At 38.3% G+C, this 18,831-nt stretch overlaps 1 protein-coding gene across 1 annotated transcript in view; it reads left to right on the top strand.

The window, feature by feature from the left end:
* The window catches only part of LOC121390745 (cysteine-rich venom protein-like), a 99,731-nt gene extending 85,178 nt beyond the window's left edge, over positions 1-14,553 (top strand). Inside the window, exons 7-13 of the mRNA XM_041522648.1 lie at positions 3,484-3,563; positions 7,172-7,270; positions 8,199-8,309; positions 8,677-8,784; positions 9,988-10,128; positions 12,425-12,526; positions 13,037-14,553. Of these exons, the coding sequence (XP_041378582.1) occupies positions 3,484-3,563; positions 7,172-7,270; positions 8,199-8,309; positions 8,677-8,784; positions 9,988-10,128; positions 12,425-12,526; positions 13,037-13,146 (751 nt within the window). The 3' untranslated portion in view covers positions 13,147-14,553. The remainder of the gene's footprint in view (positions 1-3,483; positions 3,564-7,171; positions 7,271-8,198; positions 8,310-8,676; positions 8,785-9,987; positions 10,129-12,424; positions 12,527-13,036) is intronic.
* The last annotated feature ends 4,278 nt before the right edge of the window (positions 14,554-18,831 follow it).

The raw sequence follows: 18,831 nt of genomic DNA, 5'->3' as shown, positions 1-18,831 counted from the left end.
TATATATATATATATATATATATATATATATATATATATATATATATAGTTGGTTAATATATATTTTGTATTCACGACGCGTGAAGAATGGTGATAATTGTCCATCAGATATATCTAGAGTATGTACTATTAAACTGGATTTTAAACACAACTGGTAAAACCTGTCTTAACAAAATATTTTAAAATGTTTAGAAAATAAAGATATGTATGAAATTGAAATTCTTGTTTTATTTACTAGAAATAAAATATATGTGCAACTGGGTATATGTCCCATACTTTTGGAGAAATATGCGTATTGAAATGAACGTTTGAACTGCATATGCCATAAAATGAAAAAACATATTTCATTTCAACTATTTTCGTGCTTATATTCAAATAAGGTTCAAGCACACTTGTTATGGCACACACCTCAGTGGTTAATTGTTAGTAGATATATGTTATTGAGAGTATTAATGAGAAAAAAGGAGGGTGTAGTGGCCTTACATCTACCCGTTGTGCCCTTAAGAACTCACTCTGGGCTGGAGTCGGTACCAGGATGCGAACCCTGTACCTGTCATCCTTGTAAGACCGACGTTTGCTTAGGCACTGTGCCGTCGAGACCAGTAGAAAAATGTCATCGGAATTCCTCTTAACTAAGCCGATGGCGTCCGAGATTACCTGGGGCCGAGATTACTCGGGTCCGAAGTTACCAAGCCGAAGTTACCAAAGTCCGAAGTTACCCCTATTCCGTTGGCAGTACACACAACCGTTTGTCATCCTTGATTTCGTCGCGAGCCGATAGTGTCACATGATGTCCGAGTTACCGATGTGGGCTAAATCTGTTGCTTTTAAAAATTAGTCTTTAGTCTCATTCAGTTAAAGGATTAACTTCAAACAATCAAGTCTACTAATTTTATAACGAAGTAGGTGCCAATCGACTAGACTGACAGTCAGTGTGCCTTGATTAATAATAATTTACTTAGTATTTAATAATGGCCTATGATTCATCCCCGTCGTTGGGCCCATTGGATTATTTCTCATTCGAGCCATTTCTCATTTCAGCCAGTGCACCACGACTGGTATATTACATGATGTGGTATGGTGGTATGGTCATATAAAATATCCCTTACTACTATTGACACCCAATAGCCGATAATAAAAAAAAAAATCGATGTTCTCTAGTGGTGTCATTAAATAAAACACATTTTTTTATAACGGCAGTTTCGATATAACGACAATTTCGATATAACGAAAAAGCGACACAGGAGACAAACGTGGTCGTTGTAACGATGTCTAACTATGTATATATATATATATATATATATATATATAGATAGATAGATAGATAGATAGATAGATAGATGGACAGATATAACAGTGAGTGTATGTGCGAGTACGTGTTTGCGTATGATGTCGCTGGATGGGTTGTTGGGTTAATATTTGCTAGATGACCATCACTTTGTAAAAGTAATTTTGATGAGTTGTAACCTAGTATCACACTAGTTCGTCCATCACTTTGAAGTCCCTTACACACCTGGATCCGCTCCTGAATTTAATTAGCTACCTAATGGATAATGGGCTTGCTTGGTGTGGACAATGATCCAATATCTGTTACAAACAAAGCGCAGTCCAGAACAAACGAGAACTAATTGAGCTCTCCAACTATATAGGAGGAATTTACTAAAGGGTGTTCATCGCAAGTTTATTTTCAGATGTGTTAGGCGAGCACAGAATATGTTATTACCAGAGTGTTTTTCGGTATCGTCAATATCATATATTAGGAATAACTTTTTTATTATGCGAGCATAATACATTATTTTTATTCCTAATATATGATATTGACGATACCGAAATACACGCGGGTAATAATCTCTTTATCATATAAGCTCAAGCTTAATACAACGTGTTTTTGTAAACTGTACACGCAACTTTAATTCCAGTCCGCCATTACTAGATATTCAAATGACGTAAGAATATGTGGCGCGGTGTATTTTTGAATGGAAATGACGTCAAACTCGAATGACGTCATTTTGGATGTCCTTACATCAAAATAAAGTTATGCCTAACGTTTTTTTGTTTTTTTTGTTTTCTGAACGCTGGACAGCTTTCAGTGTCAAATTGCCATTGAAGTGTCACCCAAGTACGTTTGCTTAAATGTCAATAAACCTAGTGCCGAGACCTCGACTAATTTACATCTAATTTGCAAAGTTATCAAATTCTTAAAGTATGTGATCTGAAAAATATCACATACTTTGATTGCACTGAAAATGTAAGATATTATATATATATATATATATATATATATATATATATATATATATATATATATATATATATATATATATATATATATATATATATGAAATAACGGCATAGAAATAACGAACACCTGATATCACCACAGTTCGCACAGTGATGGACGAGTGCAGGTCACCTCAGGCGTGTTTAGTCCAAAGACCTGTCCAGTGCTGGCTTTTATTTAGTCAATTAGCCTGGAAGTGGCAGCCATAGGAAAAACATGTAGCGGGTTTCCTCTGATGTGTAATACACCTACACTTTTAACAAAAGAAACCATGACAACGAGAACGGAAGTGGGGTATAATAACTGTTTAGCAATTCGTATTCCAGTCAAGAGTTTGATATTAACTGTTTAACAATTCGTATTCAGTGATATTAACTGTTTAACAATTCGTATTCCAGTCAAGAGTTTGATACTAAATGTTTAACAATTCTTATTCCAGCCAAGAGTCTGATATTAACTGTTTAACAGTTCGTATTCCAGTCAAGAGTCTGATATTAACTGTTTAATAATTCCTATTCCAGTCAAGAGTTTGATATTAACTGTTTAACAATTCGTATTCCAGTGATACTAACTGTTTAACAATTTGTATTCCAGTCAAGAGTTTGATACTAACTGTTTAACAATTCTTATTCCAGCCAAGAGTCTGATATTAACTGTTTAACAATTCGTATTCCAGTCAAGAGTCTGATATTAACTGTTTAATAATTCCTATTCCAGTCAAGAGTTTGATATTAACTGTTTAGCAATTCGTATTCCAGTGATATTAACTGTTTAACAATTCGTATTCCAGTCAAGAGTTTGATTTTAAATGTTTAACAATTCGTATTCCAGTCAAGAGTTTGATGTTAACTGTTTAACAATTCGTATTCCAGTCATGAGTTTAATATTAACTGTTTAACAGTTCGTATTCCAGTCAAGAGTTTGATATTAACTGTTTAACAATTCGTATTGCAGTCAAGAGTTTGATGTTAACTGTTTAACAATTCGTATTCCAGTCAAGCGTTTGATGTTAACTGTTTAACAATTCGTATTCCAGTCAAGAGTTTGATATTAATTGTTTAACAATTCGTATTCCAGTCAAGAGTTTGATATTAACTGTTTTAGCAATTCGTATTCCAGTCAAGAGTTTGATATTTACTGTTTTAGCAATTCGTATTCCAGTAAAGAGTTTGATATTAACTGTTTAACAATTCGTATTCCAGTCAGACTAACTTGGCCGAGCCATACACCGAAGGTCCGAGGTGCGGCGCCTGTCTGGACACGTGTAAAGACGGACTCTGTGGTAAGATTCCTGTGTTATACAACAAACGCGTACGCGTGTTACGTTACTGTTACGGGGCGGGACGTAGCCCAGTGGTACAGCGCTCGCTTGATGCGCGGTCGGTCCGGAATCGATCCTCGTCGGTGGGCCCATTGGACTATTTCTCGTTCCAGCCAGTGCACCACGACTGGTATATCCAATGCCGTGGTATGTACTACTCTGTCTGTGGGATGGTGCATATAAAAGATCCCTTGCTGCTAATCGAAAAGAGTAACCCATGAAGTGGCGACAGCGGGTTTCCTCTCTCATTATCTGTATGGTCCTTAACCATATGTTTTACGCCATGTAACCATAAATAAAATGTGATGAGTGCGTTATTAAATAAAACATTTGTTCCTTTCTTTCATTACTGTTACATTGGTTTCGAACCGAGTATTTGCCAGCGCACTTCGTTAATTACGGTTAATTGGGCTTCCGGTTTTTTTTTTTGGGGGGGGGGGGGGGGGGGGGGATTGGGGGGGGGGGGAGAGAGACCCAATGCCCGAGCGGTTAAGCTCGCGGGATGTCATAGGTCATGCAAACTGGTAAAGTAGGTTCGAATCCTGTCAATTGACACTTTGTGTTTTTTAATATTTTACAAGACAGAATGTTAAAACAGTACTAATATATTTTACTATAAAGATGAGTAACTGCTATAATTATATATTGTAAAAGCATGTGTTGTTATGTTGTGAAAATATACAGCTGCTAAAATGTTATATTGGTGTATTTGTAAAAGATAAATCGTTAAAACATCTACTGGTTCCTTTAAACAATAATGCCTTAAAACATCTATAGGTTTATTTTACAAGATCGATTGATACATTTAAAAAAAAATTTTTTTTAAACCCAAACATCGTTTGTTTACAAGGTGTGTTAAAACATGTATACTTGTTCAAGGCAATATAATATGTTAATGTGTGTGTGTGTGTGTGTGTGTGTGTGTGTGTGTGTGTGTGTGTGTGTGTGTGTGTGTGTGTGTGTGTGTGTTGTGTGTCTGTCTGTGTGTGTGTGTGTGCGCGCGTTCGTTTGTGTACCTATGTGTTTTACGATATGGATGGTTAAATATTATACAGATGTGGTTTACAAACTGTATTCATATAGTTTACAAGCTTGGATGGTTAAACATTACATAATTTGCATTATTATGTTTTGAAAATGCATTGTGTATTATGAATGGTTCAATGGGTATTTCTTTACGAGATTTAGTGGTAAACAATCTATAGGTGTATTTCTACACGACGTACTGTTAACACGTGTGGCTGTGTATCATGAAATAAAGTCTTAAGATATATAAAAATCTATAGGTGTATTTCTACACGACGTACTGTTAACACGAATGGCTGTGTATCATGAAATAAAGTCTTAAGATATATAAATATATATAGGTGTATTTCTACACGACGTACTGTTAACACGTGTGGCTGTGTATCATGAAACAAAGTTTAAGATATATAAATATATATAGGTGTATTTCTACACGACGTACTGTTAACACGTGTGGCTGTGTATCATGAAACAAAGTTTAAGATATATAAATATATATAGGTGTATTTCTACACGACGTACTGTTAACACGTATGGCTGTGTATCATGAAACAAAGTTTAAGATATATAAATATATATAGGTGTATTTCTACACGACGTACTGTTAACACGTGTGGCTGTGTATCATGAAACAAAGTTTAAGATATATAAATATATATAGGTGTATTTCTACACGACGTACTGTTAACACGTGTGGCTGTGTATCATGAAACAAAGTTTAAGATATATAAATATATATAGGTGTATTTCTACACGACGTACTGTTAACACGTGTGGCTGTGTATCATGAAATAAAGTCTTAAGATATATAAAAATCTATAGGTGTATTTCTACACGACGTACTGTTAACACGAATGGCTGTGTATCATGAAATAAAGTCTTAAGATATATAAATATATATAGGTGTATTTCTACACGACGTACTGTTAACACGTGTGGCTGTGTATCATGAAACAAAGTTTAAGATATATAAATATATATAGGTGTATTTCTACACGACGTACTGTTAACACGTGTGGCTGTGTATCATGAAACAAAGTTTAAGATATATAAATATATATAGGTGTATTTCTACACGACGTACTGTTAACACGTATGGCTGTGTATCATGAAACAAAGTTTAAGATATATAAATATATATAGGTGTATTTCTACACGACGTACTGTTAACACGTGTGGCTGTGTATCATGAAACAAAGTTTAAGATATATAAATATATATAGGTGTATTTCTACACGACGTACTGTTAACACGTGTGGCTGTGTATCATGAAACAAAGTTTAAGATATATAAATATATATAGGTGTATTTCTACACGACGTACTGTTAACACGTATGGCTGTGTATCATGAAATAAAGTCTTAAGATATATGAATATGTATAGGTGTATTTCTACACGACGTACTCTTAACACGTGTGGCTGTGTATCATGAAATAAAGTCTTAAGATATATGAATATGTATAGGTGTATTTCTACACGACGTACTGTTAACACGTGTGGCTGTGTATCATGAAACAAAGTTTAAGATATATGAATATGTATAGGTGTATTTCTACACGACGTACTGTTAACACGTGTGGCTGTGTATCATGAAACAAAGTTTAAGATATATGAATATGTATAGGTGTATTTCTACACGACGTACTGTTAACACGTGTGGCTGTGTATCATGAAACAAAGTTTAAGATATATGAATATGTATAGGTGTATTTCTACACGACGTACTGTTAACACGTGTGGCTGTGTATCATGAAACAAAGTTTAAGATATATAAATATATATAGGTGTATTTCTACACGACGTACTGTTAACACGTGTGGCTGTGTATCATGAAACAAAGTTTAAGATATATGAATATGTATAGGTGTATTTCTACACGACGTACTGTTAACACGTGTGGCTGTGTATCATGAAATAAAGTCTTAAGCTATATGAATATGTATAGGTGTATTTCTACACGACGTACTGTTAACACGTGTGGCTATGTATCATGAAACACAGTTTAAGATATATGAATATGTATAGGTGTATTTCTACACGACGTACTGTTAACACGTGTGGCTGTGTATCATGAAACAAAGTTTAAGATATATGAATATGTATAGGTGTATTTCTACACGACGTACTGTTAACACGTGTGGCTGTGTATCATGAAACAAAGTTTAAGATATATAAATATATATAGGTGTATTTCTACACGACGTACTGTTAACACGTGTGGCTGTGTATCATGAAACAAAGTTTAAGATATATGAATATGTATAGGTGTATTTCTACACGACGTACTGTTAACACGTGTGGCTGTGTATCATGAAACAAAGTTTAAGATATATGAATATGTATAGGTGTATTTCTACACGACGTACTGTTAACACGTGTGGCTGTGTATCATGAAACAAAGTTTAAGATATATGAATATGTATAGGTGTATTTCTACACGACGTACTGTTAACACGTGTGGCTGTGTATTATGAAACAAAGTTTAAGATATATAAATAAACGTGTTTTACATGACAAAGTAGGCATTGTTTTGTTTTCACAGATTGCGGTGGTGCTCTTTGCCTAAACGGTGGAACTCTCGACCCAGAAACCTGCACGTGCATCTGTCCACCGATATACAAGGGCCCAGTCTGTGCAGAATGTGTGTACGATTAAATATGTATTGACTATACTACAGGGTAGACTGCTGGGCTCCGTTCCACAAAGCGATCTTAGTCCTAAGATCACCTTAAGTGCATAGCTACCTTATGCACTAAGGTGATCGTAGTGCTAAGATCGCTTCGTGGAACGGGGCCCAGGTTGTAAATTCCAATATCTTAAATATCGCGAATTTCTTATCAATTTCTAAAAGACACCATTACCAAGAACCGAAACAAATAGTAATAATATATTAATGAATAACAACACAGCACAACACAACAGAGCACGACACTGCATGACACGACAAGGCACGGTATAACACAACACAACACAACATACTACAATACATTGCGCTACGCTGCAATACACTACTCTACACTCTACATTACACTACACTACACTACACTACACTACACTACACTCTACATTACACTACACTAAACTACACTACACTACACCTACATTACACTACACTACACTACAAAAAAACTACACTACGCTACGCTACACTACACTACACTATACTAGGCCTGCGTCACTGCACGACACAAGGCACGGTATAACAACACAACACAACAACACAATACACTGCGCTGCACTGCACTGCACTACACTACACTACACTACACTACACTACACTACACTACACTACACTACACTACACTACACTACACTACACTACACTACACTAGGCCTACACTACACTACACTACACTACAAAACACTACACTACACTACACTACACTACATAATCATCTTTATATCCATCATAGTCATCAATACAATCATAAAACTGGTCATCAGTATTACCATCACACGCATACTAATCATCTTGTTTATAACCATCATAATCACAAACATCACAGTCACGGCAATCATCACCAGCATTAACACCATCCTCTTCCTAATAGGTATGTGTCTTGTTTTAGTGAACTGTCCGAACGCTGAGCCGTTTTACTGTGGACGAGACATCCTCAAGCCGGACTGCACCAAGTACGCCAACGTGCCCTCTCTCTGCCCGTTCATGTGCGGCATCTGCAGTAAGTCCTGCTTGAGTCTGTTGTATTTAACCACACCACTAGAGCACACTGATTTATCAAACATCGGCTGTTGGGTGTCCCTCCCTCCCCCACCCCCACCCCTCCCTCCCTCCCTCCCTCCCTCCCTCCCTCTCTCTCTCTCTCTCTCTCTCTCTCTCTCTCTCTCTCTCTCTCTCTCTCTCTCTCTCTCAGCCCAATTATGTGCGGCATCTGCAGTAAGGCCCGTTTAAAATCGCACATCCTAGTCTCAACGCGCGAAAATGGACGCTATAAGTGTAGCTTTATGGTTTTAAAATATAACATTTTCTGCTGCTGCCTGCCGTGAAAATAGACATTCTCTTGACGTAAGGTTTCTACTTTTATTCAGAAAAGCAAAACAGTGTGCAGCCGTCTAGTTGGAACAGCGTCATGGGACAGCTGCAGCCGTTTCGATCAGACTTTGGGTGCGAGTATAGCGGGGAACGGTCAACGTTAGGTAAGTCAAGTTCGGCTGAGGGCATTTCTCTTGATAAAAGTAAAGAAGTCCATATCATTTGTTTTTTGGTTGTGGACAATATTATAAGAATATCTGTATAAATAATAAATGTGCGACTAACTTTGTTTGTCTCAATCGTGATTTTTGCAAAGACTTAAATTTTTGTTAATGTTGGTACAACTCAATCTGTTTAGCTATATCTTCGCCTGAGAGAACCGCCATTCTATGCGTTTAGTGACCTTGAACCTGTTCCCATGATTTGATTGGTTGCAACAGCACTAAGTGTAACTAGTGATGTAACAATACATCGAGCTATTGATCTGTTGCGATAGTCAGTGCCTCGATAGTAATGCATCGATAGGTAATTCAATTATCGATGACTATCGCAATTGTTTACTCGACTATGAATAGTTTCGATAGTATGCATAGACAAATAATATAGTCTACAACCAGCACATGATTTCACTACCTAGCGATATTATTACAAATAATTAAGCACAAACACAGACATACGTACATACACACGCACACTCTCTCTCTCTCTCTCTCTCTCTCTCTCTCTCTCTCTCTCTCTCCATCTATGTGTCCTGTCTCTCTCTCTCTCTCTCTCTCTCTCTCTCTCTCTCTCTCTCTCTCTCCATCTCTCTCTCTCTCTCTCTCTCTCTCTCTCTCTCTCTCTCTCTCTCTCTCTCTCTCTCTCTCTCCATCTATCTCTCTCTCTCTCTCTCTCTCTCTCTCTCTCTCTCTCTCTCTCTCTCTCTCTCTCTCTCTCTCTCTATGTCTCTCTCTCTATGTCTCTCTCTCTCTCTCTCTCTCTCTCTCTCTCTCACACACACACACACACATTTGAAGACTGAGATTTTGCGAAATATCTATTCATATTATTGTTATCAAGCAATTTAAGAACTCGCAATAGTATTGCAATACTATCACAATAGTACTATCACTGTTGCAACACTATCACAATAGTATTTTAACTATCGCAATACTTTTAGTAATAGTAAAACTGACCGCAATAGTCACCCCCTACGTGTCACACGATATAGAACTTGTTCTATTCCATTCCGCACGCGTTGCTTCTTGTCGCGCCACAGCCAAGTAACGTTTTGTTGCGTGACTTTGGTCTCAAATAGAGCTCAAATCATAGTTGTCCATAATACGTCTACATGTTTAATGATAGGCTCACTTTTTATCATAAAACAGAGGAGTGCAAGGCGTTCGGTGACCATGGCAACGACCTGTCGTTCTGCGCCAGTCTGGGAGGAGAGATGGACTGTGGGGACTGCGAGCAGTTTTACAACGTCAAGAAAGATTACTGTCCGGTTATGTGTGGACTCTGTGACGGTAAGTCTGTCTGTCTGTCTGTATTACTGTCCGGTTATGTGTGGACTCTGTGACGGTAAGTCTGACTGTCTGTCTGTATTACTGTCCGGTTATGTGTGGACTCTGTGACGGTAAGTCTGACTGTGTGTCTGTATTACTGTCCGGTTATGTGTGGACTCTGTGACGGTAAGTCTGTCTGTCTGTATTACTGTCCGGTTATGTGTGGACTCTGTGACGGTAAGTCTGACTGTCTGTCTGTATTACTGTCCGGTTATGTGTGGACTCTATGACGGTAAGTCTGTCTGTCTGTATTACTGTCCGGTTATATGTGGACTCTGTGACGGTAATTCTGACTGTCTGTCTGTATTACTGTCCGGTTATGTGTGGACTCTATGACGGTAAGTCTGTCTGTCTGTATTACTGTCCGGTTATATGTGGACTCTGTGACGGTAAGTCTGACTGTCTGTCTGTATTACTGTCTGGTTATGTGCGGACTGTAATGATAAGTCTGTATTACTGCACCTAATGACTGTGATTGTAAGTCTGTCTGTCTGTAATTTTATTCATTCATTCATTCATTCATTAAAACCCCCATTTCCTTCAAGCATATAAAATGTCTTGAGTGCATCGCTAAATAAAATGTTTCCTTCCTTCTAAGCATATAAAGGGAGGTAAGCCTGTTAACATATAGGTTCTTCGGGAGTTGTCCTTTATATACCTACTCTGACAACAGGTCCTAATATATCTTGCTCTGAAGGAATTCATAATTTTGTGAACAAGAAAATGCTTCTTCTGTGTGTCATTTAGGATTACAATAATGCAAAACTGGTAATTATATTGTTGTTATTGTTGTTGTTATTTATTATCGATATTTTCTACCATATATAAAAATACGATCCACTGTTGTCGCCCATTATTCCGTATCAAACATGGCCATATCCCTACTTACAGACGACAGGTTTTTTTAGTAACTGGTAATTTCTCAGGCTACGTACCCTAGTTTATATAATATTTCAGCATTTGAATGTCACTGGCCGTGTGAAAACAGCCGATGTCGCTGAATCCACAATATAAGCGCAACAACAATGAGAGTCCGTACGCCTCTGATCCGCAATATATCACACATACAAAGCAGCAGGAAGAGAACGAAACAAAGAAAGAAAGACAGAAAAAAGAAGAAAAAAACACCCCAGCAAACAAATGAATGTTTAACGACACCCCAGCAAAGAATATTCATCAAAACGGCTTTGGTCCTAAATGTTACTGACAACATTAATATCATAACTAGTGGTAATTTTTATAATTACCCAAAGCTATGTGCCCTAAGTAATCAATTTTACCAATCCAGTAACATATACATTTCAACAATATTTATTTTTAAGAAATCACATAAGACTGAGTCTCCATAAAAATACTTTTTTTTTTTCTTTTTTTTTTTTAAAAGTCCCTTCGTATATTGTTTAATCAGCTGCTCTTAGACATCGATCACGTAGTGGGGGTTTGGGGGTAAGGAGGAGGGGGGCCCGGGTGTGATGGGCATGCCCTCACTAAGCCCCGTGGCTGCTCTGTTTAAACACTGCACCCCTTCTTTAGACAATTCTACGATCTCCTGTTTTAGTTTGTATCAACATGCACAATCACGTTTTAAAAATGTTGTGTTACCCGATTTACAAAACAAGTTTATGTCTTTTAATGTTAAAAACAGTAACCTTGCGCTTTTAATATCTGAAACCTGTTTTTATTTCTTACAAGGGACATAGCCCAGTGGTAAAGGGCTCGCTTGAACCGCGCTCGGCTTACGATGCTATCTTGCCTGTGGGCTGATGCATATAAAAGATTCCTTGCTACCACGTCAAAATTACCAAACGTTTGACATCTAATAGACAATGATTAATAAATCAATGTGCTCTAGTGGTGTCGTTAAACAAAACAAACTTTAACTTTATTTTGTTTACAACGTCATAAGACATTTCATATGCTTTATAGTACACTAAAAAATTACATTAATTGTTGGAAACCAAATCTAGCTATTGCATCACCTTAACTGAACCATGATGGAGTGAAATCCATGTCAACCCTCTCGGCAATTTTAGTTTTTGAATTATGGACCATTATTTTTATAAAATATCATTAATAAATGGAGTATGGTGGTTATAAAGATGGTTGAATAAAGTACATTTAGAGACAAATCAAATTATTTTTGTTCAGGTAATACTTTGTTAGACCATTAAATAGGCCAGTGGTTTGTGACAATTTGACTTTAATGAATTTTCTCCGTCTCTCCAGATGTCTATTGTTTCCGTTGTTTACATTTCAGCTCCGTGTAACGGTAAGCGGTGCCTGAATGGCGGCCATCTTGACACGAACTCGTGTGCGTGCACGTGCACCAAACCATACGTAGGAGACAACTGTGAGACAGGTGAGATTTTAAAGTTAAACGTTTTGTTTAACGACACCACCAGAGCACAATGATTTATTCATCATCGGCTATTGGATATTGGATGTCACTATGAGAATTCACCCCCCCCCCTCCCCCGGTGGTACCAATAGTCTTAGAGGGAAAACACGCTACATTTTTAGGAAGGGATCAGTTATATTCACCATCCCACAGACAAGACAGCACATACCTCGGCGTTTGATATACCAATTGCTGATGATTAATAAATGAATGTGCTCTAGTAGTGTCGTTAAACAAAACAAACTTTAATCTGTGTGGCAATAGTGACCTTTGTCTCTTGACCAAGACCAGGGCCGTAGCTAGCATGGGGGCAGTTGCCCCCCCCCCCCTCCCCCCGAAAAAAATTCGGAAAGCATTATAGAAACTTAAAGAAAAGGAGTTTTAGACTATTAACTACTCAGTTGCCCACCCAAAAAAAAATCCTGTGATTACTATTCAATATTTTAAAATGTCTTCTTCTTTCCCCCATAGCTGAGTGCCCTCCCGCCGACCCCTACAACTGTGCACTGTACTCCCTGAATCACTGCAGAGACTACGTCAACGTGCCAGGATTGTGTCCCTATCTCTGTGGAATCTGCTGAAACGCGCCAAAAAACCACCGGCTGACGTCACGGGTCACGTGCACGCGCGTCATCAAGAAGCAGACGGACTAAGGCGTCGGTTCTAGGACAATTCTGCAGGAGTAGGACAACTCACGTGCTGAGATAGGACATAATATCCAAGAGGAGAGAACTTAAAATTTAGAAATGCACAGGACTCATTTTTCGTTTGTTTTTTGTTTAGCATATTAAATCATTTGAACAAGAAAATTTTTACGCTATTTTTAAAAGGTCGCAGGTGTGGGGCACACTTCGTATTCTCTAGAGATGGGTAATTGGGAGTGCAGATAAGGTGTTAATATACAGAATACACTTTAAAAAAAAAAAAAAAAAAAAAAAAAAAAAAAAAATACAATGGTAAGTTATTCAATGGAAACTTTAAGGAATAGGGAGGGTAGTGCTAAAACGACTCACTTTGTACGCTCCTAAAATGCGGACAATTTTAAAAGAACCTTTGACATTCTCCTAAACATTTGCGTAGTCAGCATTTTATATTGAGGGGCACGCACTTTGTTGGGGGTAGAGGCAGGGGCAACCACACTGTCTAGGAGTTGTGATATTGGGCAACAGTATTATTAAAAAGGTATTGGGGTGGGAGGCGTGATTGAAGGGGCCGGATTTAGACCTTGGGGGGGGGGGGGCGGGGCAGGGACCCAGGGCACTTCAGGTCGAACTAATTTTATAATTATAATTTTTTTTTAATAAAGGCAGTACTTAGTCTGGGGGGCCCCTCTGGCAGGGGAGCCAGGGGCAATTGCTCTCTTTGCCCTCTTATAAACCCGGCACTGGTCCCCGTCCCCCGTCCCCCGTCCCCCATATGGCTACGCTGATGGTCCTAAAGTATCTTAATAAACATTGACCTATATTAAGCAGCCACGTGACTTAAGAGATCCGATTTTAGATATAATTCCTTCAGTGGCTGCTTGACAAACGCTGCACTGTGTGACCGTAAAATACGACTTCATCTTAATTATAAACCATGCAATTATTGTTTTAAGTGTGTTTAAATGTGTCTTTTATTGTCTGAGACCCGAGAATAACAGACTTTTGAATGACAACGGTAGTTGTAACATTTTATTACGTCACTTGATGAATAGCGTATTTATACTGTATTGCGTTATCAGAAGAAAAAAAATTCCAAGTACATTGGTATACAATAAAGCATTACCAAATGACAGATATTTCCATAAGCGTACGGGCTCCCAATTTTGTAAGGGAAGGGGGAGGGGAGACGCTGGTTTTCGCCCGAATTAAACGGATATGCACGAATCTGGATAACAACAATAATTCATCGTGGCATTACTGCCAAACAGTTATATATGGGTGCAAACCAATCACTACGCATTTTTACACGGATAACAACTAATTTTGCGGTAGAATGATGAAAATGTACTGTAAAAAGGTCTCAGGTTAGCACAATTTGCCCAAAAATCTCTATCGTTTTTGCCCGAATTTGAGGATTTGCTCAAACACTAGGGAGGGTAGCCCCCCCCCTCCCCCCCCACACCTCCATTGCCTTCCCCACCCCGTGTCGTACGCTTATGGATTTTTCGGTTAGAATCCCGTTATTCTCCGGTCACTGTTTGACCTTGTGTTATAAGGGCTGATTGTAGTTTATTCGTGGTGGTTTATGTTTATGTTTGACATGCAACATTCTCATTATATCATGTTTTAAAATGTTTAACTTTTCGCAGCATCTTTAAGAATAAACATTTTAAACATCAGCCATTTTGGCATATGTTTTAGATTTTCTTGTTTCTAGCGGCGTCATTTTAAGAGTCCTTATTCCAGAAGTCCATTTATCGTTCCAGCCAGTGCACCACGACTGGCATATGTTTTGCGATTTCCGTTTCCAGTCTCTTTGTGAGAGTCCAGATATTTTTCACGTACTTCTAGAAAGCCCTGGGTTTCCTTCCTTGAGTCATGTCATAACATCAAATAAAAAATCTATGTGCTCTAGTGGCGTCGTTAAATAAAACAAACTTTACTTTTTTTTAGTATCAAATATCCATGGCAGTCATGTCAAAGTGGGGGCGGGACGTAGCTCAGTGGTACAGCGTTCGCTTGATGCGCGGTCGGTCTGGGATCGATCCCCGTCGGTCGGCCCATTGGGCTATTTCTCGTCTCAGTCAGCACACCACGACTGGTATATCAAAGACCGGGATATGTGTTATCCTGTCTGTGGGGTGGTGCATATAAGAGATCCCATGCTGCTAATCGAAAAGAGTAGCCCATGAAGTGGCGACAGCGGGTTTCCTCTCTCAATATCTGTGTGGTCCTTAACTATATGTCCGACGCCATATAACCGTAAATAAAATGTGTTCAGTGCGTCATTAAATAAAACATTTCTTTCCATATAACCGTAAATAAAATATGCTTAGTGTGTCGTTATATAAAACATTTCCTTTTTTTTTCCTTCATATTAAAGTTTTTGTTCGATCGCATCATTTGAGGTCATTGATTAATTAACCATCAGATTAGTATTATTACCAAGCGCTAGCATGGACGTTCGGGCTCCTAGTTTTGTGTGTGGAGGGGTTGGGGGTGGGGGGTGGGGGTGGTGGAGGGAGGGCACTGACAGGTTGATGTATGCCAGAATTAAAGGAAACTGCCCGCGTCTGGATAACAATATTTATTCATATTAGCATCACTTTCAAACAGCTGTATAGGGTTGCAAACGAATCACTACACATTTGTATATGCACTACACATTTTCATAACTATTATTGTGGGTAGAGCAATAGAAATACATGGTGGAAACCGACAGCACACACCACAACCCTTCAAACACCAGTTGTAGGGCATATATATACTCTGTCAAAAAAGAAAGGCATAGGTGTAGGAAAGTGTTTGATTTTACAAAATATTTTTTTGTACAATGTTGCTGAATGACCGTGTTTGTTAATGTGCCTGAAATGGGACAGCATGCTCAAATGCACCCTAAAACAAATTTAACGCACGTTGTGGCACGTTGCAGGAAATCGGCGTGAAATGGTACGATTTTGGCGAATGCACGTGAAACTCGGGTAAAATATTGGGGTAGTGATGGGTATTTAAAACTGCAATGCTCCCAATGATGCCTCATTTCCATTTCGACGTAGACGAGTTACAAGATGCCAAGACTAGGCCTGCCGAATCGAAACATTGCAACAGGCCGCCTCCAGTCGCACGCGACGTGAACGTCCATCAGTATCAGCAGAAGACCGGCCCAGAAGTGGAAGACCTCGCATAACAACTGCGGCACAAGATCGCTACATCCGGGTTCTGCACTTACGTCACGGAACTGCCACAGCAACGAACACTGCTGGACGCACACCTGGTTTGAGAAGGATGTCTGCACAAACCATTCGGAACCGACTTCGAGAAGCTGATTTACGAACTAGGAGACCGTATGTTGGCCCCATACATCATCATTGGCATTTACGTGTTCGCTGGTGCACGAATGCACAGGGGTGGAACTTGGGAAACTGGCGGCGAGTTAGGTTCAGCGACGAGTCACGTTTCCTTCTACAGCGACGTGATGGACGATAACGTGTTTACAGACGCCGCAATCGTGGTATTATTTCGTGCGTTGCCTGCCTGAGTGTCGTGCTAGCACGTGTGCAACTACTCTGGACCTACGTGATGAGTGAGCGACGAGGGGTGCGTACTGCACGCTCGAACGCACGCGTGACCATGAAGGCAATTACCACATAAATAATAGTTAAAATAAACAAGACAACAAGATGTCACTTTAAAGACGGGTTGTTATTGCATTGAAAACCACAGAATTTTATACATGAACTATTATGCTGATATCAACCAAAGTTATGAACTAAGAATACTGTTAACACTAGACTATGAAAAATATGAAAACAGCTAGTTATCCAGTGATGTCAATTACAAGTATCACAGTTAAAAGTCAATATTTATTTAAACAACCAAAAGACTAGGCAATCGTCCATTATCCATTGAGTGTTCTCAGTGACTGACTAACAACACCAGGAGACTAGACCATCGCTCATTATCTCAAGATGCTCTCAATGAACAGTTAGTTAAGAGTTATACACCAAAGAACTATAATATTTAACTACCGTTTATATTACATATAGTTAGGTACCCTTACGGATATTTATTTAAACAACCAAAAGACTAGGCAATCGCCCATTATCAATTGAGTGTTCTCAGTGACTAACAACACCAGGAGACTAGACAATCGGCCATTATCTCAAGATGCTCTCAATGAACAGTTAGTTAAGAGTTATACACCAAAGAACTATAATATTTAACTACCGTTAATATTACATATAGTTAGGTACCCTTACGGATATTTATTTAAACAACCAAAAGACTAGGCAATCGCCCATTATCCACTGAAGGTCTCAGTGACCGTCTAACAACACCAGAAGACTAGACAGTCGCCCATTATCTCAAGATGCTCTCAATGAACATTTAGTTAAGAGTTATACACCCAAGAACTTCAATATTTAACTAGAGTTAATATTATATTCAGTTAGATACAGTTACAGATATTTATTTAAACAACCAAAACAACTAGGCAATCGCCCATTATCAATTGAGTGTTCTCAGTGACTAACAACACCAGGAGACTAGACAATCGGCCATTATCTCAAGATGCTCTCAATGACCAGTTAATTAATTATCTATCCTAAATTTAATAAACAAGAAGGTGCAATTATTGAGTTGGATCCCAAAACCTTACTTTAAAGTAAATTTAATTGGATAACCTATTAATTTCAAAGAACCACAAAGGAAGCTAAAGGCAGTCGCCCATTTACCTCTCAGTGCTGTCCAAGATCAGAACAAAATAGTCAATAAAATATTATAATTGCGAAGTTTAGTCTTTTTTTAATCTCTAGTATGACGTCAAATATAATCTCAAGAAAAACACAATAAGGTTTTACAATAAACAACGGATACACAAATCAACAAATATCTGAGCATGTATTCCTAATATCAATGTTATTTATTATTCATAACATTAAGTAAAGCAATAACATCGTTTTCGCAGGTTAAGCGATAACGACACGGTTCCGGTCTATTGACCAACATTGCTTTACAGCAAACCGGAAATAGTTTGTCTCATGCATTTCCGCTCGCAAAGCAGACGACATTATCGAGAAATACTCAAGTGTTTTATGAAATAACTCCAATAGTAATATTCATTTAAGTATTTACTGAACTATAATGACATACCATTTAATCTCGGACATTGGTCCGTCCATCTACACGTTAATTACTTCAAATCATGGAAGAAATAAAAAAGGTAAACGTCAAGTTTAGACGTAGTTGACCACGGTGAAACATTGAAATTTAATTTTAAAGGATCATGCTCATTGAAACAATTCATTTCACAACAGCAATGAACGTTTTGCCAACAACTGCGTCGCCCAAGTTGACAGATTCGGTAGAGTGTCATGATGTTGGGAGCCTTCTCGTACACCGGCAGAAGTGAACTTGTGTTCGTACAAGGCAACCTAGGCTACCGAGATGAAATTCTTCGCCGTCAAATGCTTCCCATTTTGGATCGACAAAGAGAACTCTTTCAGCAGGACAATGCCAGGCCGCATACGGCACGTGTAACAATGGATTTCCTACAGAATGAGAACAGTAATGTGCTGCCATGGCCATCAAGGTCACCAGATCTCAACACTATTTAACATCTAT

This window comes from Gigantopelta aegis, chromosome 15 (genome assembly GCF_016097555.1).
Source record: "Gigantopelta aegis isolate Gae_Host chromosome 15, Gae_host_genome, whole genome shotgun sequence".
Taxonomy (NCBI): Eukaryota; Metazoa; Mollusca; class Gastropoda; order Neomphalida; family Peltospiridae; genus Gigantopelta; species Gigantopelta aegis.
Note: the sequence above shows the minus strand (reverse complement) of the source record. Positions and strands in the feature narration are given on the sequence as shown.